Source organism: Macaca thibetana, chromosome 2 (assembly GCF_024542745.1).
Source record: "Macaca thibetana thibetana isolate TM-01 chromosome 2, ASM2454274v1, whole genome shotgun sequence".
NCBI classification, from domain to species: domain Eukaryota; kingdom Metazoa; phylum Chordata; class Mammalia; order Primates; family Cercopithecidae; genus Macaca; species Macaca thibetana.
In genome coordinates, this window is record NC_065579.1 from 149,043,138 (window position 1) to 149,066,842 (window position 23,705).

At 39.4% G+C, this 23,705-nt stretch overlaps 1 protein-coding gene across 1 annotated transcript in view; it reads left to right on the forward strand.

The window, feature by feature from the left end:
• SNX4 (sorting nexin 4) overlaps positions 1-23,705 on the forward strand; it is a 77,601-nt gene that overhangs the window by 6,320 nt on the left and 47,576 nt on the right. The window contains exons 2-5 of the mRNA XM_050781728.1: positions 9,342-9,463; positions 16,236-16,371; positions 16,447-16,596; positions 17,359-17,406. Of these exons, the coding sequence (XP_050637685.1) occupies positions 9,342-9,463; positions 16,236-16,371; positions 16,447-16,596; positions 17,359-17,406 (456 nt within the window). The remainder of the gene's footprint in view (positions 1-9,341; positions 9,464-16,235; positions 16,372-16,446; positions 16,597-17,358; positions 17,407-23,705) is intronic.

Here is a 23,705-nt window from a genome sequence, read left to right on the forward strand (position 1 = left end):
GGTGGAAGGGCCTTTGGAAGGTGATTAGGTCATGAGGATGGAGACTTCGTGAGTGGGATCAGTGCCCTTATTAAAAAAAAAAATCCAGAAATCTCCTCTCTTCCAGCCATATGAAGACAGTGAAACACAGCTGTCTGTGAACCAGGAAGCAGACCCTCGCTGAATCTGCCCGTTCCTTGATCTCGGTCTTCCCAGCCTCCAGGACTGTGAGCAATAAATTTCTGTTGTTTACGAACCACCCAGTCTATGGTCATTTGTTATAGCAGCCAGAACTAAGTTATTTACGGCTAGGGTAAGCATCGCTATCAGTTAACACGTCATTTTTAACCTAGTACCAGCTACCTCTGATCAGGGTAGACAGAGCCCCAGAGGGAAGTCATTTCCATAGGTGCTTCTTATCCTTAGCTCTCTGACCTGTTTCAGTAACACAGACGCATCACACCTAGAAAAAAGGTGATAAGGAAGTATACTGTTATAGTAACAGTGGTTAGCGCTGGGTTGTGGGATACAGATGATTTACATTTACTTCATTTTTTTCAGTGTTTGTACATTTAGCATGTATAATTTTCATCAGAAAATTTAAATCTAAAAATAATGGCGGAAAAGTAGTACTTGAGCTCTTGCTGTGAGCCAGGCAACTTTAAAAACTCTTGATATGCATTAACCCATTAAATATTCCCAATGACTTTGTGAATTAGGTACTGTCTTTAGTCTGTTCGGGCTGCTATAACAAGGTACCACCGACGGAGTGGCTTATAAACAATAGCAGTGAATTGCTTACAGTCTTGGAGGCTGGGAAGTCCAGGATTAAGGAACGGGCAGATTCAGTGACTGGTGAGGGCTGCTTCCTGGCTCATTGTAGGCTGTCTTTTCACTGTGTCCTCACATGGTGGAAGGAGGAGAGGAACTCTCTGGGGTCTCTTTTATCAGGGCACTAACCCCACTTAGGAGGGCTCTACCCTCATGACCTAATCTTTCCAAAGGCCCCACATCCTAATACCATTACCTTGAGTGTTAGGATTTTAACATATACATTTTAGGAGGACACAAACATTCCATTTATTGCAGGTACTATTATCTCTGTTTTCCAGATGAGGAAACTGAAGCACAGACAGGCTAAATTACTTGCCCAGCCTGGCCATCATGGCGAAACCCCATATCTACGGTTAATAAAAATAACAAAAATTAGTTGAGTGTGGTGGCACACACCTGTAGTCCCAGCTACTTGGGTGGCTGAAACGTGAGAATCACTTGAACCCAGGAGGTAGAGGTTGTAGTGAGCCAGGATTGAGTCATTGGCACTCCAGCCTGGGTGACACTCTGTCTCAAAAAAAAAAAAAAAGTTGTTGTGACTGTTGACCCTGCACTGAGGTGAGAGGATTGCTTGAGCCCAGGAGTTTGAGACCATCCTAGGCAATACAGTGAGACCTCGTCTCTACACATAATATTTAAAAATAAAATAAAAATTAGGTCTCTCTTTAAAAGGTCCCTGGTCTCATCTGCCATTCAACAGGGCAGTCCATCTTTAAATCTGTTGAATGTGTCCTTTTAACAGTTATGGTGTTCAGTTGTGTTATTCTTGGCACTGTTCTGTGCTTTAATACTGACGATTTAAGTAATTTTATATCATCTACCAACCCTACTGGTATTGTTGTGTGCCTGTTTGTATTCTTTAGCTTTTATGTTAGCCGATTTTATGCTTTTATTTTTTTTTCTTCTTTGTAACTGGGTTACTGACAGGGTCGGTTTATGTTTCATATGTGTTATCTTTTTGACTGGGGAGATATTAATAACTTGCTTTATCAGAATGTGCTTTCAGAATTCAGGGAATTTGTCACTGGAGCAGATGGTAAATCAAAATGCTTGGCTGTGGCCAGAACGTATTATTAATACATATATATGTATGTGTCAACCAGTGAGGGCTTCATAACCAACCCTGATGTTGAGTGGCTTGTGCTTAGGTGATTTCTTGAGCTTTCTTTTGGTTGATGATTTCCTGCTCTCTTATTTTCTGTCTTAGTACATAAATATATAAAAACTTACATTTTATAAAAATGCCTTGAGGACTGAATGATTTGTTTTTATTGGCTGATGATTTCAACCCATTGGGTTGACTCTTTTTATCTCCTTTTAGGATTTTTACCTTCGTCCGCATTTTTCCTGTACCTTTTGGGAGAGCTCCGTAGTGTATCATCTGTTTTCATTGCTGATTCATATCTTTGCACTGTCACAGACCTCTTTCAGACCTTATAGTGGATGGGTTTAATTTGATATGTGTAGCTTTTTCTTTCACCTTTTGCTGCACTTAGTTTCTACTTTTATCTCTCCTTCATAAAACACCCCAATTATAATGCAGTACAATATTTTAAATTAAGTTAAAACCCACAATTTTGACAGTGAGCAAAGAAGAAAAAAAAAGCCATAGCATAGTAGTTATCCTGTGGTCTCACTTTCTCTTCCTTGTTTAGACTTGGAGTTAGTTTGGATGTATTTGAAACCTTTCTGCAGTGATGCACTTCTCAGACCTACAGCCTAGGTAGGGGCTGCCTGTGGTGTGGTTAGTGTTCTTTTTCACCTTTTGGTGTAGACCTGAGATGTTCTAGTGGGAAAAGAAAGGAGTCTGCTCTTCTTAAAACTCTGCTGCCTCAAGGGTGGAGCCTATTAACCACTGTCAAAAGTTTAGGTGAATTTAAAGTTTAATATGACTCCTGATTGTTTAAAAAAAAATTATGCTGACTGCTGATAATCTTGCCTTTTGGCATATGTATAGTATTTGACTTTTGAGAGAGAGAGATTTGATTTTGGTTAAACCCCAAATTAGATATCAATATTTAGGATCATTCATATTTGTTAGAATGTGTTTATTCTTCAGTTTAAAAAATTGTGTTAAACTGGGCACGGTGGCTCACGCCTATAATCCCAGCACTTTGGGAGGACGAGGTGGGTGGATTACCTGAGATCAGGAGTTCGAGACCAGCCTGACCAACATGGAGAAACTCCATCTCTACTAAAAATACAAAATTATCTGGGGGTGGTGGTGCATGCCTGTGATCCCAGCTACTCAGGAGACTGAGGGAGGAGAATCGCTTGAGCCTGGGAGGCTGAAGTTGTGGTGAGCCGAGATCGCCCCATTGCACTCCAGCCTAGGCAATAAGAGCGAAACTCTGTCTCAAAAAACAAAAAAATGTGTTAAAATATATATGATATAAAATTTACCATCTTGATGGTTTAAAAATGTTCAGTCATAAGTACATTCACATACATTGTAAAACCAGCCTCCAGAACTCTTTTCATCTTGTGGAACTGAAGTCATACCCATTAAACCACAGCTACCTGTTTCCCCCTGCCCCAGCTGCTGGCAGCCATCACTCTACTGTCTACGATTTTGATTACCAAGTACCTCATATACGTGGAATCATACAGTATTTCTCTTTGTGTGACTGTTTTATTTCACTTATCGTAATGTCTTCAAGATATATATCCATGTTGTAGCATATGACAGAATTTCCTTTGCTTTTAAGGATGAATGGTATTCCATTGTTTGTATATATCATGTTTAAAAAATCCATTCATCTGTTGATGGACATTTGCATTGCTTCCACATTTTACCTATTGTGAATGATGATGCCATGACATGGATATGCACATATCTCTTTGAGACCCTGCTTTTAATTCTTTTGGCAGGAGCGGAATTGCTGGATTATATGGTAATTGTATTTTTAATCTTTTGGGGCACCACTGTGCTGTTTTCCATAGCAGCTGCACCGTTTTACATTCCCGCCAATAGGGCACAAGGGTTCCAATTTCTCCACATCCTCACCAACACTTATTTCCTAATGTTTGTTTTTCATAGTAGCCATTCTAATGAGACAGTATTTCATTGTAGTTTTGATTTGCATTTACCTAATGATGAGTGATGTTGAGCATCTTTTCATGTGCTTCTTCAGAAAAATATCTATTCAAGTCCTTTGCCCATTTTTCCATTTTTGAATTGAGTTGTATATATAATATATATATATATATTTTTTTTCTTTTTTTTTGAGACATATTCTCGCTCTGTCACCCAGGCTGGAGTGCAGTGGCGCGATCTCAGCTCACTGTAACCTCTGCCTCCCAGGCTCAAGCGATTCTCCTGCCTCAGCCTCCCAAGTAGCTGGAATTACAGGCACCCACCACCACAGCCAGCTAATTTTTTGTATTTTTATTAGAGACAGGGTTTTGCCATGTTGGCTAGGCTGGCCTCGAACTCCTGACCTCAGGTGATCCACCCGCCTTGGCCTCCCAAAGTGCTGAGATTACAGGCGTGAGCCACCGTGCCTGGCGGAATTGGGTTGTATTTTGTTGTTGAGTTTTGGGAGTTCCCTAAATAGTCTGGATCCATGAGAGAAAATGCTTTCTTCCATTCTTTGGGTTGCTTTTTACTCTGATACTGTCCTTTTGTTTGTTTGTTTGTTTGTTTTTGTTTTGAGACGGAGTTTCAGTGGTGCAATCTTGGCTCATCACAACCTCTGCCTCCTGAATTCAAGCAATTCTCCTGCCTCAGCCTCCTGAGTAGCTGGGATTACAGACATGCCACCACACCTGGCTAATTTTTGTGTTTTTTGTAGAGATGGGGTTTTGCCATGTTGACCAGGCTGGTCTTGAACGCCTGACCTCAAGTGATCCTCCTGCCTCCGCCTCCCAAAGTGCTGGGATTACAGGCGTGAGCCACCTCACCTGGCCTGTTAACACTGTCTTTTGATGAACGACATTTTTCATTTTCATGAAGTCCAATTTGCCAGTGTTTTCTTTTACTGCCTGTGCCTTTGGTGTCATATCCAAGAAACCATGGTCACATCCAATGTCTTGAAACTTTTGCCCTGTGTTTTCTTCTAAGAGTTTTATGCTTGGGTCTTTGAACCATTTAAAGTTAGTTTTTGTGTAGGGTGTTAGGTAAGGGTCCAATATAATTTTTTTGTATGTGGATATTCAGTTTTCCCAGCATTGTTTGTTGGAAACATTGTCCTTTTCTCATCGAACTGTCCTGTCACAAAATTGACCATATATTCGAGGGTTTATTTCTGGACTATCTATTCGATTTCATTATATACCTGCCTTTATGCCAGTACCATATTGTTTTTATTACTGTAGCTTTGTAGTAAGTTTTGAAACTAGGAAGTATGAGTCCTCCAGATTTATGCTTCATTTTCTTTTCTTCTTCTTTTTTTTTTTTTTTTTTTGGAGACGGAGTCTGGCTCTGTCGCCCAGGCTGGAGTGCAGTGGCCCGATCTCAGCTCACTGCAAGCTCCGCCTCCCGGGTTCACGCCATTCTCCTGCCTCAGCCTCCTGAGTAGCTGGGACTACAGGTGCCCGCCACCGCGCCCGGCTAATTTTTTGTATTTTTAGTAGAGACGGGGTTTCACCGTGGTCTCGATCTCCTGACTTTGTGATGCGCCCGCCTCGGCCTCCCAAAGTGTTGGGATTACAGGCGTGAGCCACCGCGCCTGGCCCCTTTTTTTTTTTTTTGAGACAGAGTCTCGCTCAGTCGCCCAGGCTGGAGTGCAGTGGCGTGATCTCGGCTCACTGCAAGCTCCGCCTCCCGGGTTCACACCATTCTCCTGCCTCAGCCTCCTGAGTAGCTGGGACTACAGGTGCCCGCCACCACGCCCGGCTAATTTTGTGTATTTTTAGTAGAGACGGTGTTTCACCATGTTAGTCAGGATTGTCTCCATCTCCTGACCTCGTGATCTGCCCACCCTGGTCTCCCAAAGTGCTGGGATTACAGGCATAAGCCACTGCGCCCGGCCTTGTGCTTCATTTTCAAGATTGCTTTGGCTATTTGGGGTCCCTTGAGATTCCATATGACTCTTAGGATGAGTTTTCCTATTTCTGCAAAGAATGTCAAAGAATGCCATTGGGATTTTCATAGGGTTGCATTGAATATATAGAGTGCTTTAGATAGTTTTGATATCTTAATAATATTAAATCTTCCAAATCATGAACATGGGATGTGTTTTCATTTATTTATCTTCTTTTAATTTCTAGCAATGTTTTAGTTTCCATTGTACAAGTCTTTTACCACCTTAATTCCCAAGTATTTTTTTCTTTTTGATGCTATTGTAAATTGACTTATTTTTATAATTTCGTTTTCATTATTTTTTTGGTTTTGTTTTTTTGAGACAGAGCCTGACTGTTGCCCAGACTGGAGTTCAGTGGCGCAATCTTGGCTCACTGCAACCTCTGCCTCCTGGGTTCAAGCGATTCTCCTGCCTCTGGGAATGTCTTAATTTTTCCTACACTTTTGAAGGACAGTTTGCTAGATATAGGATTCTGGATTGACAGTTATTTTTATTTTTTAGCACTTTGAAGATACCAGCTCCCTGTCTTCTGGCCTCCAAAATTTCTGATGAGAAATTTGCTGATAACCTTATTGAAGATTCCTTATATATGATCAGTTGCTTCTGTCTTGCTGCTGTCAAGATTCTGTCTCTGAAAAGTTATAAGGTGTCTCAGTAAACATCTTATTTTGGATTTTGTCAAGCTTCTTGGATGTTTATATACATTTCTTCTATCATATTTGTGAAATTTTCTAACATTATTTCTTCAGATACTGCCCCTTCCCCTTTTTCTCTCTCCCTCTCCTTACTACCAGAGTGCACATGTTGGTTTGATGGTGTCCTGCTTCTCCCTTAAGCTCTGTTTACTTTGCTTCCCTCTTTTTTCTGTTCCTCAGACTTGGTAATTTCCATTCTCCTATCTTCTAGTTTGCCAGTTCTCTCTTGTGCCTGCTGAAATTTGCCTTTGAACCCCTCTAGTGAACTTCTAATTTCAGTTACTGTACTTTTCAGCTCCAGAATTTCTTTTGGTTTCTTTTTTCTTTTTCTTGCCCTATCACCGAGGCTGGAGTACAGTGGCATGATCTTTGCTCACTGCAACCTCTGCCTCCCAGGTTCAAGTAATTCTCCATGCCTCAGTCTCCTGAGTAGCTGGGATTACAAGTGCCCGCTACCACGCCCGGCTAGTTTTTATATTTTCAGTAAAGACGGGGTTTCAACATGTTGACTAGACTGGTCTTGAACTCCTGACCTCAGCCTCCCAAAGTGCTGGGATTACAGGCGTGAACCACCATGCCCGGCCACTTTTTGGTTTCTTTTTAAGTTTTCTGTCTCTGTACTGATACTTCTGTTTTGTTCATACATCTTTTTTTTTTTTATCATTTTTTTTACTTTCTCCACATCTTCCTTTAAGTTGTCTGAGCATCTATAAGATGATTACTTTAAAGTCTTTGTCAGCCAGGCATGGTAGCTCCTGCCTGTAATGCCAGCAGCTTGGAAGACTGAGGCTTGTGGATCATTTGAGCCAAGGACTTCAAGACCAGCCTGGACAACATGGCCTGTAGTTTCAGCTACTCTGGAGGCTAAGGCAGGAGAATCCCTTGAAGCCAGAGGTGGAGGTTGCAGCGAGCTGAGATCGCACCACTGGACTCCGGCCTGGCGAGTCTGTCTCAAAGACTCTGTCTCAAGACTCTGTCTCAAAAAAAAAAAAAAAATTAGCCCGGTGTGGTGGCACACGCCTGTAATCCCAGCTACTCAGGAGGCTGAAGCACAGGAATCGCTTGAACCCAGGAGCCGGAGGTTGCACTGAGTTGAGATTGCACCACAGCAATCCAGCCTGGGTGACAAAGCTAGACTCTGTCTAAAAAAAAAAAAAAGAAAAAAGAAATGAAAAAGGGGGTAAAGGGATAGTCTTTTTCTAGTAGATCTGTCATCATGTCTTTTTCAGGAGCAGTTTCTGTTGATGTATTTTTTCCCTCTGAAGGGTTCATACCACACTGTTTCTTTATATGCCTTGTGATTTTTTTGTTGTTGAAAACTAGGCATTTGCATGTAATAATGTGGTAACTCTGGACATCAAATTCTTCTCCTACCCTGGGGGTTGTTGTTTTTGTTATTTATTATTTATTTTTTAATTGCTGTAGACTGTCTCCATGCCAAAGATCAGCCTGAGAGAGGTGTAAACTTAAAGTCTTTAGAGATCTTTCCTGAGCTTGAGCCTTTTCCTGGGCATGTATGATTATTTTGTAATTGTCCTCATCTATCCAGTTGTTCTTAAACGTCCAATTTTTTCTTTCTGAGAGACAAGGTCTTCCTATGTTTCCCAGGCTAGTTTTGACCTCCTTTGCTGAACTGATCCACCTGCCTCAGCCTCCTTGGTAGCCAGAACTAAAGGCACGCACTACCACACCTGGCTAAATGTCTGGCTTACAAAAGAGGGTCAAAATAAAAATGAAGGGAGGAAAAACAGGATGCTGGCTTTTGAATCCCCTGGAAGTCACTTCAGCCAGGACAGGAGGCTTGCAACAGTGTGGGGAGGAGCAACAGCAGTGGCCACTACTTCTTTGTGCCTCTTAGAAGAAGCAGTTGGTGATCAGAGGACAGATCATGGATGTTTGGAGAAAAAGGCCCTTTTTGCCTACCCTGGCTTCATCAGGCTGTTCCAGGAATGCTGCACAGCTGCCTGTTAGGCACTAAGGGATAGGTAGCTGAAATTGATTGAAAGTAACCACATTTTGTCATCCAAGCCTTCCACTGGGGATTGCAAGCCTTTATGGGACTCCAGAGTTCCCAAATACTTACATCAGATAGGGTCTGCCAGTGCAGTTGTCATCTAGGTGGGGAGATGGATTCCTGGTGCTTCCTATTCACTATCCTCCCAGAATCCTTTGTGTCTAATGTGTTTTTAAGATATTTTCTTATGTATTTTTATAGATTATTCTTGGTCACTTATGAAATGTCTAAATTTTAATCATTCAACATATAGTACCTTTTAAACTACCTCTGGAAGGCCGGGCGCAGTGGCTCATGCCTATAATCCCAGCACTTTGGGAGGCCAAGGCAGGTGGATCACCTGAGGTCAGGAGTTCGAGACCATCCTGGTCAACATGGTGAAACCCCGTTTCTACTGAAAATACCAAAGTCAGCTGAGCGTGGTGGTGCATGCCTATAATCCCAGCTACTTGGGAGACAGGCAGGAGAATCCCTTGAACCCAGGAGGTGAAGGTTGCAGTGAGCCGAGATTGCACCAGTGCACTTCAGCCTGGGTGACAGAGTGAGACTTGGTCTCAAAAAATAAAAATAAATACATATATAAATAAAATACCTCTGGAAAAGTTAATGTACTTTTGTATGTTGATAAAGGCTATCATTTGCTGCTGTTATTTTGCAACCCCTGGCAACTCAAGAACTATAAGTAACTATTTTGAAATATGTAAACCCAATAATGGGTTTAATTTATGTGGCTGAGGCTTTTTTCAGTACCATCTTAAAGAGTTTTTTTGTTGTTGTTGTTGTTGTTTTGTCCAGATGACACACAATAATTTTTGGTTGAAGAAGATAGAAATCAGTGTTTCAGAAGCAGAAAAACGAACTGGAAGAAATGCCATGAACATGCAAGAAACATATACCGCTTACCTCATTGAAACAAGGTGGGTGATGAAAATTACACCTGGGCAGGTAGACGGCAAGCTTTTTCTGGTAGCTATTGATGCAGACTCTGTTGTATAACAGAATTTTTTAAAGTTTTTTTTTTTTTTTTTTTTTTTCGGGATTGATTTTGTTTCTTTACTTTTTTTTGAGACAGAGTCTCATTCTGTTGCCTGGACTGGAGTACAGTGGTGCAGTCATGGCTCACTGCAGCCTCAAACTCCTAGGGTCAAGTGATTCTCTCACCTCAGTTTCCTGAGTAGCTGGCATACAGGTGTAAGCCACCATGGCTGGCTAATTTTTAATTTTTTTTTTTTTTTTGAGATGGAGTCTCACTCTGTTGCCAAGGCTAGAATACAGTGGCACGATCTTGGCTCACTTTAATCTCTGTCTCCTGGGTTCAAGTGATTCTCCTGCCTTAGCCTCCCAAGTAGCTGGGATTACAGGCATGTGCTACCATGCCCAGCTGATTTTTTTTTGTATTTTTAGTAGAGACAGGATTTCGCCATGTTGGCCAGGCTGGTCTCAAACTCCTGACCTCAAATGATCCACCCACCTTGGCCTCCCAAAGTGTTAGGATTACAGGCATGAGCCACTGTGTCTGGCAGTTTTTAAATTTTTCATAGGCATGTAGCTCAGTCTGGTCTCAAACTCCTGAGCTCAAGCGATATTCCTGCGTCAGCCTCCCAAAATGCTGGGATTACTGGTGTGAACCACTGCATCCAGCCCTGTGTCCTTAACCTTTTAATGGGTAAACAGCTGTATCTTTTGCTCTGATACTCTTGGTAGATAGCTATATTTTAATGAATCTGTTTTGTGGGGAGAGGGAAGGTTAGTGGAATACTTTTGGAATCTGGAATGTTACTTGATACATGCTTTGGAGGATTCCTTGGTCTCAGAATCCCTGTGCTTTTTTGTAAAAGGATACCAGGTTCTCAGGCATGTATGAAGTGAACTTGGGCAAGTGGAAATGGTTAACAAAGAATTCTAGGAGTAGAAAATAAGGTCTGAGTCCTCTTAAGACAGTTGAGAGTTACAAAAATTAACAAACAGAAACACTTAGATTGGCACTTTAGAACTTGGAGTAAATTTAAGAATAATGGGAAGTAGACACCTTTAAAAAACAAGGAAAAAGAACTTGGTGAGTAAAAATAGAAAAGACAAAGTAAATTATGGAGTAGGAAATAAAAACTCACCAGAAAAATTGTCTTTTACCTGCTAAGGGAAAAGCTAAAGGAATTAGAGTTGTTTCGTCTAAAAAAAGGCAAGGGAAGACTCAATTTGTTGTTGCCAGTTATAAACAGTTTATATAAAGAATAATGCACTGTTTCTTTTCTGTCTTCAGAGATTGAGCAGAAGTGCTTTCAATTAAAACAAATAGATATGAGAGAATTGTTGATAGCCAGTAAAATAATAGACTACTAAACCTAGCTGGGCATGGTGGCTCATGCCGGTAATCTCCGCACTTTGGGAGGCCAAGGCAAGCAGATCACCTGAGGTCAGGAGTTTGAGACCACCCTGGCCAACATGGCGAAACCCCGTCTCTACTAAAAATATGAAAATTAGCCAGGTGTGGTGGTCCCAGCTACTCGGGAGTCTGAGGCAGGAGAATCACTTGAACCTGGGAGGTAGAGATTACAGTAAGCTGAGATTGTGCCACTGCACTCGAGCCTGGGTGACAAAGCGAGAGACTGTCTCAAAAAAAAAAAAAAAAAGACTACCAAATGAAGTTAAGTGTTATAATGATGCTTTAATGTTAATACTTTTTTTTGAGATGGAGTCTTGCTCTGTTGCCCAGGCTGGAGTGCAGTGGCGTGATCTCGGCTCACTGCAAGCTCTGCCTCCCGGGTTCATGCTGTTCTCCTGCCTCAGCCTCCTGAGTAGCTGGGACTACAGGCGACCGCTACCACGCCTGGCTCATCTTTGTGTATTTTTAGTAGAGACGGGGTTTCACCATGTTAGCCAGGATGGTCTCGATCTCCTGACCTCGTGATCCACCCATCTCAACCTCCCAAAGTGCTGGGATTACAGGCCTGAGCCACCGTGCCCTGCCTACTTTCTTTTTTTTTTTTGAGATGGAGTCTCACTCTGTCACCCAGGCTAGAGTGCAGTGGTGCGATCTTGGCTCACTGCAAACTCCGCCTCCTGGGTTCAAGCGATTCACCTGCCTTAGCCTCCCAAGTAGCTGATATTACAGGCACCCGCCACCGTGTATTTTTAGTAGAGATGGGGTTTCACCATGTTGGCCAGACTGGTCTCGAATTTCTGACCTCGTGATCCACCCACCTTGGCCTCCCAAAGTGCTGGGATTACAGGCATGAGCCATCGCACCCGGCCAATGTTAATACTTTTTTAAGAAAAAAATGTTTAACTTACCATTTTCATAGGATTTACCTGTGAGCTTGCCTTAATGCTGAACCCTGTGACTTTTCAAGGCTTCTTCCAGGTCTGTGTTTCTACCCAAAATAAAAGTTTAAATCTTGGTGAACGTTGTCTACAGACAATTCTGAAAATTTAGTTTTCCTTCTTCCACTAGAAAGAAAGAAAAAGAAAAGAACCTTCTCGGAAAAAAAAAATTCTTTTCTTTTTTTAGACGGAGTCTCGCTCTGTTGCCCAGGCTGGAGTGCAGTGGCACATCTCAGCTCATTGCAAGCTTGGCCTCTTGGGTTCACACCATTCTCCTGCCTCAGCCTCCCGAGTAGCTGGGACTACAGGCGCCTGTCACCATGCCCGGCTAATTTTTTTTGTATTTTTAGTAGAGATGGGGTTTCACTGTGTTAGCCAGGATGGTCTTGATCTCCTGACCTTGTGATCTGCCCGCCTTGGCCTCCCAAAGTGCTGGGATTACAGGCGTGAGCCACCGCGCCCAGCCAAGAAAATTTTTATGCAGTAGTAAGTTTAGGAAAAGAGAGAGGTAATGTGGTTCTTTTCAAAATTAGGTCATTTCATGACATATATATGTTTATGTATTGCAGAGATTTGTAAGGTTATATTTTAAAGATCATGGCCCCGTGAGAGGACTTTTGTTTCTGTTTTTTTGTTTTTTAAGTTAAATTAGCCACTTTAATAATAATACTTTAGAAAATAGTGTTAGCTGTAGCCTTCTAAGTAAATTTTAAGTTTACAATGAAAAAGGATATATTTGGTATATGCCTATTTTTTCACCTACTTGGGCAATGAAATAGGTATTGATTACTTTTACTGCTGGGAGAGAACCTTGATTTGGGTAATCTGGAATAACTGAATAATGTTTATGCTTGGCTTTGAAATAAATAAAGGATCATTGTTTTCTTCTGTAGCCCAGTTCTAATTTGAACCTGGGAGTTAGAAGTGACCATACATCAGTAATAGCTAGACTGTGAATACATATTTAAGTAGACCATCAATAAATGTGTGGTGCACAAAAGGATTATTGAGTCAACTTTCACAACTATTTCAATACAAATTTATTTTAAAACATGGCTTTTATACTTAAAAACATGTTGGAATTACTTGAAAAATTTGTTAAACAACTTCATGGTTTGGGGTGGGGTGCAGGATTTTACATTTCTTATTTAAAGGTCCAGGAGCTTTCAGTACAGATGAGCCATGGACCTTTTTTTTTTTTTTTTTTTTTTTTTTTTTTTTTTCCGTGAGGTGGAGTCTCGCTCTGTCGCCCAGGCTGGAATGCAGTGATGTGATCTTGACTCACCGCAACCTCCTCCTCCCGGGCTCAAGCGATTCTCCCACCTCAGCTTCCCGAGTAGCTGAGATTACAGACTTGTACCACCACACCCAGCTAATTTTTGTATTTTTAGTAGAGATGGGGTTTTGCCATGCTGGCCAGGCTGGTCTTGAACTCCTGACCTCAAGTGATCCACCTGCCTCAGCCTCCTCCCAAAGTGCTGGAATTACAGGTGTGAGCCAATGTGCCCAGCTGGACCATGATTTTTTATTGGTGTCTTTTAAACTACAGAGCCTTTCCATTTTAAGATAGGTTTATCTGTCTTTTCTCTTTATGATTTGTGTTTTTTCTGTTTTAAGACGTTCTTCCCTATTCCACATCATATAGACATGGGATTCGAGAAATACTGATTTTGAATAGATTGTTTTATAATATCCCTAAGGTTAACTGACCTTCATCATCAACCACAGTCATCAAATTTCTTAATTTAATTATGTAGCACTGTTTTTGTAATTCAGTGTTTTGCAGACAGTTGTGGACAATATGGATATTATTGACCCTTCATATTAACTAGAAATTCAACTTCTGTCATGTAGCTTACCTACCTACCTTTTGAATACAAGTAGAAAGCCCTTTTAGCAATTGTCTATAGTCCAGTTATCGAGAGGTTTTGTTTCTGTTTTTTTTTTTTTTTTTTAAGTTAGCCACCTAAAAAATACTTCAGAAATTAGTGTTAACTCTAGCTTCCAAAGTAAATTCTTAAGTTTAAAATTAAAAAGGATGTTTTTGGTATGTGCCTATTCTATAGCGTTATAGTTTAGTGGGCTAAGATTGAATAAGACTAAAGTCACTGGTTTTTAATTCCCCAAGACTTTTTTGTATGTGTTCCTTTTCATTGAATATGAACTATTCTAAAATAAGTATAAGTCTCTTTTAGAATAGGTAGTAATTCCTGGATGGCTTGGAAGGCAGTATGTTATTCTTCTAATTTGTAAAACGTGCTTAATGATCATATTTTCATTGTGAGGGTTAAATATTACAAGGAAAATCAATTAGGTGCTATTAAATAGTTGTTGAGCGATTAGATAAATGGGGTGGTTTTGGGGTCTAATGAAAGTCTTCTCTGTGCTTTTAGTCAGTTTCTAATGAAACTACTGGACCCTGCCTTTTTGTTTTTTTTTTTGGTGTTTGTTTTTTGAGATGGAGTTTCGCTCTTGTTGCCCAGGCTGGAGTGCGTTGGTGCAATCTCAGCTCAGTGCAACCTCTGCCTCCCACGTTCAAGCGATTCTCCTGTCTCAGCCTCCTGAGTGGCTGGGATTACGGGCGCCTGCCACCACGCCCAGCTAATTTTTTGTATTTTTAGTAGAGATGGGGTTTCACCATGTTGGCCAGGCTGGTCTCGAATTCCTGACCTCAGGTGATCCACCTACCTCGACCTCCCAAAGTACTGGGATTACAGCCGTGAGCCACCGCATCCAGCCACGTTTTTTTGTGTTTTTTTTTGTTTTTTTTTTTAAACGCTTACACAGACCTTCTATCAGCCCTGTAGGTGTACTACTTATAGGCTTTATTTATCCACTTATTTACAAGTTATGGGTTTTGTTGGTAGTGATTCTGAATAATTTGAAACTTGAGATTAACCCAAGTATTTTTTCAGCTGAAGTTGGGAATTGTAATTGGGATAGTATCAGTTATAGCTAATGTCTAGGTATACTCTTTAAAATGAATTATGATTTAATACTGTATTTTTGCCATGGGAGCCATTTGTGCATTTTGCATTTCATATTTTGGTTCATTTTTATTAACATGCAATAAACAAATTTAGTAGCAAACTTAAAAAATAATAAAAATGAGCATCTATTGTGTTGAACATGGCATGATGTAAATACTTTCTCTAGACTTTATTCAGAGACTGATTTAACTTCTATGACTTTGTGTCCTAATGTACAAAATACACATTGTGCATTTCGTGGAAGGCAAACAGGTTATTGTCAAGCTAATTAGAAAAATTAGAAAAATAGCAAGGTCCTGATAATGTTTAGAAGACTGATGCTTTCTAATTGGACTTACTTATGCTGGCAAGAAATCCTAAGTAGTCAAAATATTTAAAATATCCTTTATATGATTTTACCTTAACTTTCCCCCAAAAGTAAGTTGAACTTTTATGTGTATAAGACATGGCATTGTCTACCAGCCCTTTATAATTAAAAGGCTAGAGATGAATTTTTATGACCCCTCTTTGCCACTCTTTCAGAGCTAATTAATATTTTGTTCCTGTGGCTGTTTCTTGGTACTTGGATTAATCTGATTCATTAATAACCTAAATTGAAGTTTTTGTGGTGTCTTGGTCTTTGTTGTGAATGTTATTCTCTCATTGTGGCAGAAATGAAGTTAAAAATGCTTTTTATTTAATGAAGCACTAGCTAAACTAGATTTTATCATGTTAAAAAATCAATTATTTATACATTAAGGCTTTTAGAGTATTCCTAATAAAACTGTTTCTCTTATGTTTAAACAGGCTTTCTGTAACAGAAAGAAAGTGGTTAAGAGTAAGAGCTTTGAAATCAGATAGATCTGAGTTCTTTATCCACAGACCTTTGTGATCATAGGCAGAGCATATACTGTGCAGTTGTGTCCTCATCTGTAAAATGAGGATAATAAATCTCTGCCTCACAGGGTTGTCATAAGGATTAAATATGAAAATACATGAGGCCAATGCAGGAAGATGGCGTAAGCCCAGGAGTTTGACACCAGCCTGAGCAACATAGCTGGATCCCATTTTTACAAAAAATTTAAGTATTAGCCAATGTGGTGACATGTGCCTGTGGTCCCAGCTACTCAGCAGGCTGAGGTGGAAGGAGTGCCTGAGCCCAGGAGGTCAAGGTTGCAGTGAGCCGTGATTGTACCCCTGCACTCCAGCCTGGGCCACAGTGAGACCCTGTCTTGAAAAGAAAAAAAAAAAGAAAAGAAAAAGAAAATGTATGAAAAGTTCTTTACTTACTGCTTGATTCATAATCATTCTGTAGTTATAATTTTAAAGGTGATTGTGTTTATATGTATGTATTTTTGTTTTTAAAAAATAACTTCAGTGTCGTTCTGTTCCTTTTCAGGTCAGTTGAACACACCGATGGTCAGAGTGTCCTAACAGACTCACTGTGGCGGCGATATAGTGAATTTGAGTTGTTGAGAAACTACCTTTTAGTTTACTATCCACATATTGTTGTGCCACCTCTGCCAGAAAAACGGGTAAGAAGTGAAATGGCAGTAGTTTAGAAGTCTTCCACATTGAGACTATTCTTAATGATTGTTTTGTTTACCTAGGCAGAATTTGTTTGGCATAAACTCTCTGCTGACAACATGGATCCAGATTTTGTGGAGAGGCGACGGATTGGTTTAGAAAACTTTCTCTTGAGGATTGCTTCACATCCCATCCTTTGTAGAGACAAAATCTTCTATCTGTTTTTAACACAGGTATTTTTCTTTTATTTAGTCTTAGTAAAATATTCATTTAATTTGGGTTTCTTAAAAAAAAATTGTAGAATACTTATTTTAAGGATCTTTTTGTTAATTTATATGCAATTTATTTTTTTGTTATGAATTTCCAATTAATGGATTATGTTATTCTTTTGGCTAACATTTTTCTATTTAAAGATACTGATGATGGTATTTTTGGTATCATTTAAATAATAGTAAAATTTGTCTTCAGTATTTTGAAGCTCAGATCTATAAAATCTTGGGTGCACCATTTGGTAATCTTTTAGAAGTTGGATTGAATTGTTTTGTTTTGTTTTGTTTTGAGATGGAGTCTCGCTGTGTCGCCCCGGCTGGAGTGCAGTGGCGCAAACTCGGCTCACTGCAAGCTCCGCCTCCCAGGTTCACGTCATTCTCCTGCCTCAGCCTCCGGAGTCGCTGGGACTACAGGCGCCCGCCACCTCGCCCGGCTACTTTTTTTGTATTTTTAGTAGAGACGGGGTTTCACCGTGTTAGCCAGGATGGTCTCAGTCTCCTGACCTCGTGATCCGCCCGTCTCAGCCTCCCTAAGTGCTGGGATTACAGGCTTGAGCCACCGCCCCCAGCCGGATTGAATGTTTAATTTTGAAGTGAAAAGAAATTTTTTTAAACCTCTCTCTCCAATCCCTGCTGAAGTAAGAACAGAATGATAGGAATTTAATTTATTTAATTTGGAATATTTGCTTTGCAGTAATGATTTCTAAAATTAACTTCAATTTTTAGGAAGGTAACTGGAAGGAGACTGTTAATGAAACTGGGTTTCAGCTGAAGGTAAGAATGTTTCTGTGAAATTTGCCATGTTCCTTTACAGTTCCCAGCATGGTACCATGCACTAATTGTGAACTTGGTATTACTGTGTAAACGAATGTTGGAAATCGTCTTTACAATAAGTGTCATTGGTAAGATTTTCAAAGTGACACTACAGTTCACTTTCAATTGTGTAATTTTAGTTACTAATGAGACTATAATGGGCAAATTTATTCTACAGGGAAAGAACATTGTGAAACAGTGATTTATTTTGTTTTTTTTTTAGTTAGTGTTTGTAGTAATGAAGCAGTAATTTAAATACAAGTTGTAGATTTCCCCCAGTGTGCTAGCATTATACCTTGCCTCTTTTTTTTTCTTCTGTCCTGTTTCCACTCATATCCCTGCCCCCGACAATTGCTCGCTCTATCAGATATGAAAGAGTCCAACCTTAGCAGTCTAAAAGATAAGCCCTTGGTCATGCTGCTTCTGTCTGTTGAGACATGGTGGCCAGTTTTAAATGGGGACAAAGGAGTCATTTTGAAATAGTTCTAAGTTAGTTTTATCTGTTAGTGGTACAGGATTATTTAGTTTTTGTAACAGCTTTTTAAATTTAGTCATTAGAATTAGTGTTTGGGAATGAGATGGTGATCTGAAAATCAAGGAGCATGGTGGTGGTGAGCTGGACACCCGAATTCTCTGCTGCTCTTTATTTCTTTCCTAAAATAAATACAACAAAGGTTATTACAAACTTTTAAAAGTTTTCATCTCTGGTGTAAACTGAATTGGTAAGTAGACTAACAGAATATAAATTGATATATAACATAATATAAATCGTTAAATGACTCACATGAAAATACAGTACCAAAAGTTTAATATAATATGTCTAGATAAGAAGAAAATTTTTTTACAAAAAATGTCCCATACAAAAAGTGTCCCATACAGTAACACTTCCCATGCATTGGCAGATAGGTATTTGAAATTTGGCACAAAACAAACTAGAAAGAGGAAATTTTTTTTCTGCAGAGAAAATATGATAAACCAGTTCTGTCATAAACTGATTCTAATTTATAAATATTTTGAGATTTTTATGATTTTTGAGACAGAGTCTTGCTCTGTCACCCAGGCTGGAGTGCAGTGGTGTGATCATGGCTCACTGCATCCTTGAACTCCTGGACTCAAGCCATCTGCCTGCCTCAGCCTCCCAAGTAGCTGAGACTACAGGTGTGTGCCACCATACCTGGCTAATTTTAACTTTTTTCTTTGTAGAGATGAGGTCTCACTATGTTGCCTAGGCTAGTTTCGAACTCCTGAGCTCAATTGATTCTCTCACCTCAGCCTCCCAAAGTGCTAGTTTTACTGTGCCCAGCTATAAATATTTAGTTGACAGATGTACTGAAACAATTAGAATTTTCTTGGCTATAATTCATCACTTAATAACACTCAGAGGGGATGGTAGAATTTTAGTTTAGGGTTGGATTTGAAATAACTTGGAAGTTTAAAAACTGATTTATGTTTAGATAGAGTTTTCTGAAAAATAGTTCAAGATATGTTAAAAGCTAACAAGGAAAAGATTAAAATACAATCATTTTAGTGAATTCTCTTTATATAACAAAAATTTTAAAAAGTCTAGTCATTAAGTCTTTACTGTAGTTAATAGTTACAAGTTTTTGTCCTTGAATCCAGTTTTTGGCCATAACTTTAGTGATTCTGAGAAAACTCTTGAGTTCCCCATCATTATAAAATTGCTATTTACCAAGTGCCTTGAATCTTATGTGTAGGTGCTACTTAAGTATTTAGATAGAATGTTTCATTGTGGGGGAGCCTTATGTATTGTACTTTTAAAAAGTATTTGAAAGGTAATATTACTATACAGAATTAATAATTCAAAACATCAGACTTCTAATGAAGTGAGCCAGAAACAAAATTGATGGAGAGAATTCAGAAACCCATGTGTCTCTCTGTATTCCTTATTTTGTTGTGAATGTATGTCTTGTTTTAAGTCCTTCCTTCCGTCTGGGAAATGGGACCTTTTTGCATAGCCTCATATACATGTGTAAATCATACAAATGTCCACAATCATATGTACGTAACATACATATGTATGTGTGTGTGTCTGTATGTGTATATATATATAGAGAGAGAGAGAGATTGAGTGTGTCACATTCCACTTATCTGGAGGTCATATATTTGGCAGTTACAGCTAACCTGATCACAGTTGAAAGCTGGGATTTAAGCAAAACTGACATCTGAGATGTTCAAGGGGATGTAACATGGCTTCCTGCTATACTTTACTACTATACTTTGGTCTTCCCGGAGCAGACCCGTTAATTTTATTATAGGTATTCAGACAAACTTGGCTATTTTTTAGGTTACAACATATTTTAGCAGAAGATTAAAAAGTGAGTGAAGACAGGCACATTGTGACAATATGACAATTGACAGCTGAGCCTGATAGCAGAAAAGAGGTAGCAGTGGTGTGTGAGTCACACGTCACAGAATGGGTACATTTGGCATGAGGCAAAATCCCTACCCACCTGTAATCCCTAAGGATATCATAGATGGATTCAGTATTTGTTGTTTGTAATGGTTAACTGGAGGCCTCAAGAAACAGTAGAATTTTGCTTGTGTACTCTTAATTCAGTGTGTGGTCAGTGGACTGCATGTAACTCAATTGATGGGATTGTTTGTTCAAAATACTGAATTCATCCCAGACGTCCTTAATCCCGTTAGCCTAAAATTTGACAACTATTGCTATAAGGTGATGAAGGAAACTATTTTTAGGAAGATAATTTTAGAAAGATTTTCAAGAATGGTAAAAAAGAAGAAAACTTTTTTTAGAATCTAAAGCAGTTTCTTATCTAAGTATTACCATCATATATTCTTACTATTTTCTAGGCACTATGCTATAATTATACTATGTTTATTTTGCTGAATATTGCCTCAGTACCTTTGAGGTGAGTCAATATTCTCATTTTTTAGATGAGAAACTCTAGAACGTGACTTAGCCCAGGTCACATAATTATAAGTGATAGAGGCTGAATCCAAGTCTAGACTAACTCAAAGCCCTCCTTAATTACCATCCCATATTACCTCTCTTGCTTATTAATTATGTAATTAATATTTGCAGAGATTGTTGGTAAAGGAAGTGTTGAAAGCTTTATTTCTGTGAAAATGAGGTCATTCTGAATGAGACCAAGTATTCATCTCTTATAAGAATATTTGTCCTTGGCTCTTGGATTGTTACCCTCAAATTGAAATGTTATCTTACTTTAATTTTCCTTTTCTCAGACTTATTTTATCTGTAGTTTTGGCCTACTAGATTAATATTTTCTTCAAATGTTTGAGAGTGATTATTACACCCAGCAAGATAATCTAAAATTGAGTTTCTTTTTTTTTTGAGATGGAGTTTCGCTCTCTCTCCCAGGCTGGAATGCAGTGGCGCGATCTCGGCTCACTGCAAGCTCCACCTCCCTGGTTCAAGCCATTCTTCTGCCTCAGCCTCCAGAGTAGCTGGGACTACAGGCACCCACCACCACGCCTGGCTAATTTTTTTGTATTTTTAGTAGAGACAGGGTTTCGTCATGTTAGCCAGGATAATCTCAATCTCCTGACCTCATGATCTGCCTGCCTCGGCCTCCCAAAGTGCTGGGATTATAGGCGTGAGCCACCGGACCCGGCCAGAATTTAGTTTATTTTTATCTGTGTTCTATTTAACGTAAGCAGGAGCAACCAATTTTTTCATCATTACTGGTTTTTGGCATTTCTTCTTTTTTGGGGGGTGGAATAGTTGTATAAATACTCAGTCTGGGCTTGGTGGCATGTTCCTATAGTCCTAGCTACTTGAGAAACTGAGGCAGGAGAATCACTTGAGCCCAGGAGTTTGAAACCAGACTGGGCAACATAGTGAGACTCTGTTTCTATTTAAGAATAAATACCTACACAAAATATAAATACTCATTTTACTTAATTCAATGAAAGAAGAGCAAAGGGTTTATCCCTAGAGTAATGAACATATAAACTAGTTGATTTAATATAAAAGTAACATTTTAACTCAGTTAACATGAAAGTATTCTTCTAAATACCCAATCCTTAAATGAATTTAGGTTGATTCATAAGAACCCAGGACCCTGCCTCTTCCTTGGAGCAAGAACTACCAGAGCCAAGGTCTGGGCCCTTAGTTAGGATCTCTGTTAATCTCGTTATTGCACGGGAACTCTGAGAGATCCAATGTGGAGATTCCAAATGCTGGTCCCTACAGCGCGAGGTACTCTTCTAAGTGTTATGGATACAGTAGTGAATGAGCTGGAAATGTTCATAAACTCTGTGTTATTGTGGAGCTTATATTTTAGTCGTCAGAGACATTAAGTTAGCATTTAAATAAAAGATAAGATACTTTAAAATAGTGGTAAGTAGTATAAAGGAAATAAAGCATCATCCTTGTTGGGGAATATGACAGCAGGGATTATTTTTAAGGGTTACCCTAAGATGGGTGACCATAAAGTTTATTATCCAAGTGGGAACCCTTTGGAGAGGAAATGGGGACGTTTAAGATGAGGACAACACGTTGCACTCCAACCTGGGTGACAGAGCAAGATTCTGTCTCAAAAAAAAAAAAAAAAAAGCTAGGACGACATTCATAAATCAGGACTGTCCTGGGCAAACCAGGCCACATGGTCAGCCTCCTTTAAAAAGCTTACATTTGAGCTGAGACATTAGTGATGATAAGAAACCTGCAGTGGAGTCACCAGAGGCCAAGGAAGAGGTATGCTCCTTGAGAGGGAGGCCCAGGCAGGGTGTGCCTTACTAGGTAATGTGTTGGGGAAGATAAAGCAGGTAAAAGTGTTGCCACAGCAGCCTTTGTACAGTCCAGGGGCCACCTTCACACTGGGTCTTTTTATGGCTCTTTTATTCTTTTTTTTTTTTTTGAGATGAAGTCTTGCTCTGTCGCCCAGGCTGGAGTGCCATGGTGCGATCTCGGCTCACTGCAAACTCTGCCTCGAGGGTTCAAGGGATTCTCCTGCCTCAACCTCCTGAGTCGCTGGGATTACAGGCATGCGCCACCATGCCGGGCTAATTTTTTGTATTTTTAGTAGAGACAGGGTTTCGCCATATTGGCCACGCTGGTTTCAAACTCCTGACCTCGTGATCCGCCTGCCTCAGCCTCCCAAAGTGCTGGGATTACAGGCATGAGCCACTGCGCCTGGCCTGTGGCTCTTATATTCTTAATGGACAGCCAAGAATCAAGTGAACAATATGATTTCAGATAATGCTGTTCTAGAGGGAGTAAAATAGGATCATAGGAAACAATAAGGAATTAAGGGGCATCTTTAGGTGTTGAATGGGGAATCTGATTAGGTGGGCGATAACCTATCAGATTTGGAACAGTCCGGGTAGTTTTTCAGAGATCCAGCTTTTGGGAGAAGTTTCTGGTTTGGTGACATTTTAGGCAGCTTTCCCCTTTTCGTGTAATCTTGTGAAATGAGCAGATTGAGTTGGATGTGGAGATGGACCTGATCTGACAAAACATTTGGTAAGCAAAAGTTAGAATGGTGATCTTTTACATTTATAAATGGCTTTTAAATTGGTAAATTGGTGACTTTAAAAGTAAAAAATAAATTGCTGATGTTAAAAAGCAAGAGATTCAAGAAAAGATACAAATGAATATCTTTTTCCTTAGTGTTTTATGTAGTTTCATCTTCATTTAAAGAATCACATTTTGCATGTGATTGAAGTCATAAACACAAGATCCTTTGGTTTTTAGTTATTTTTAATATATGCCTTAAATTCATAGATGTTTTTATTTATAAAGACTTTGACATATATTAGCTCATTTTTCCTTGAGATGTAAGAAAGGTCCAGAATTTGTGAAATACTGATTTTAGAAATAGGAGAATTCCATAAGAGAATTCCCTAAAATCAAAATAAACTACTTTAGGTATTGTTTAGATAGCTCTTTAAATCTCTTTTGGTCTGAAGTTCTAGGAGACTGAACTTGTGAGTAGTGTATTTGTTATATTTGTTTTTATTTTCTTAACCAGGTAATCTGGGAAGCCTTAGTAATATTTTTGTTTTGTTTGTTTATTCATTAACAGTATTTGTAATTATGGGTTGGAAGTTGTAATAGTGTGAAAATTTCAAGGTGGGATTTTAAAAACCAGACCACATTTTGAAATTGATTCCTGATTGAGCTACCTTTTATGAACCCTAATAGTTCTTGTACCTTGGTTAGAAAAGTTGTTTGGTTGTCTTTTTTTTTTTTAATGAGAATTTAGGACAGGACAGGATTTGGATGTGTTAAGTAAACATTTTATGCAGTGAAATTA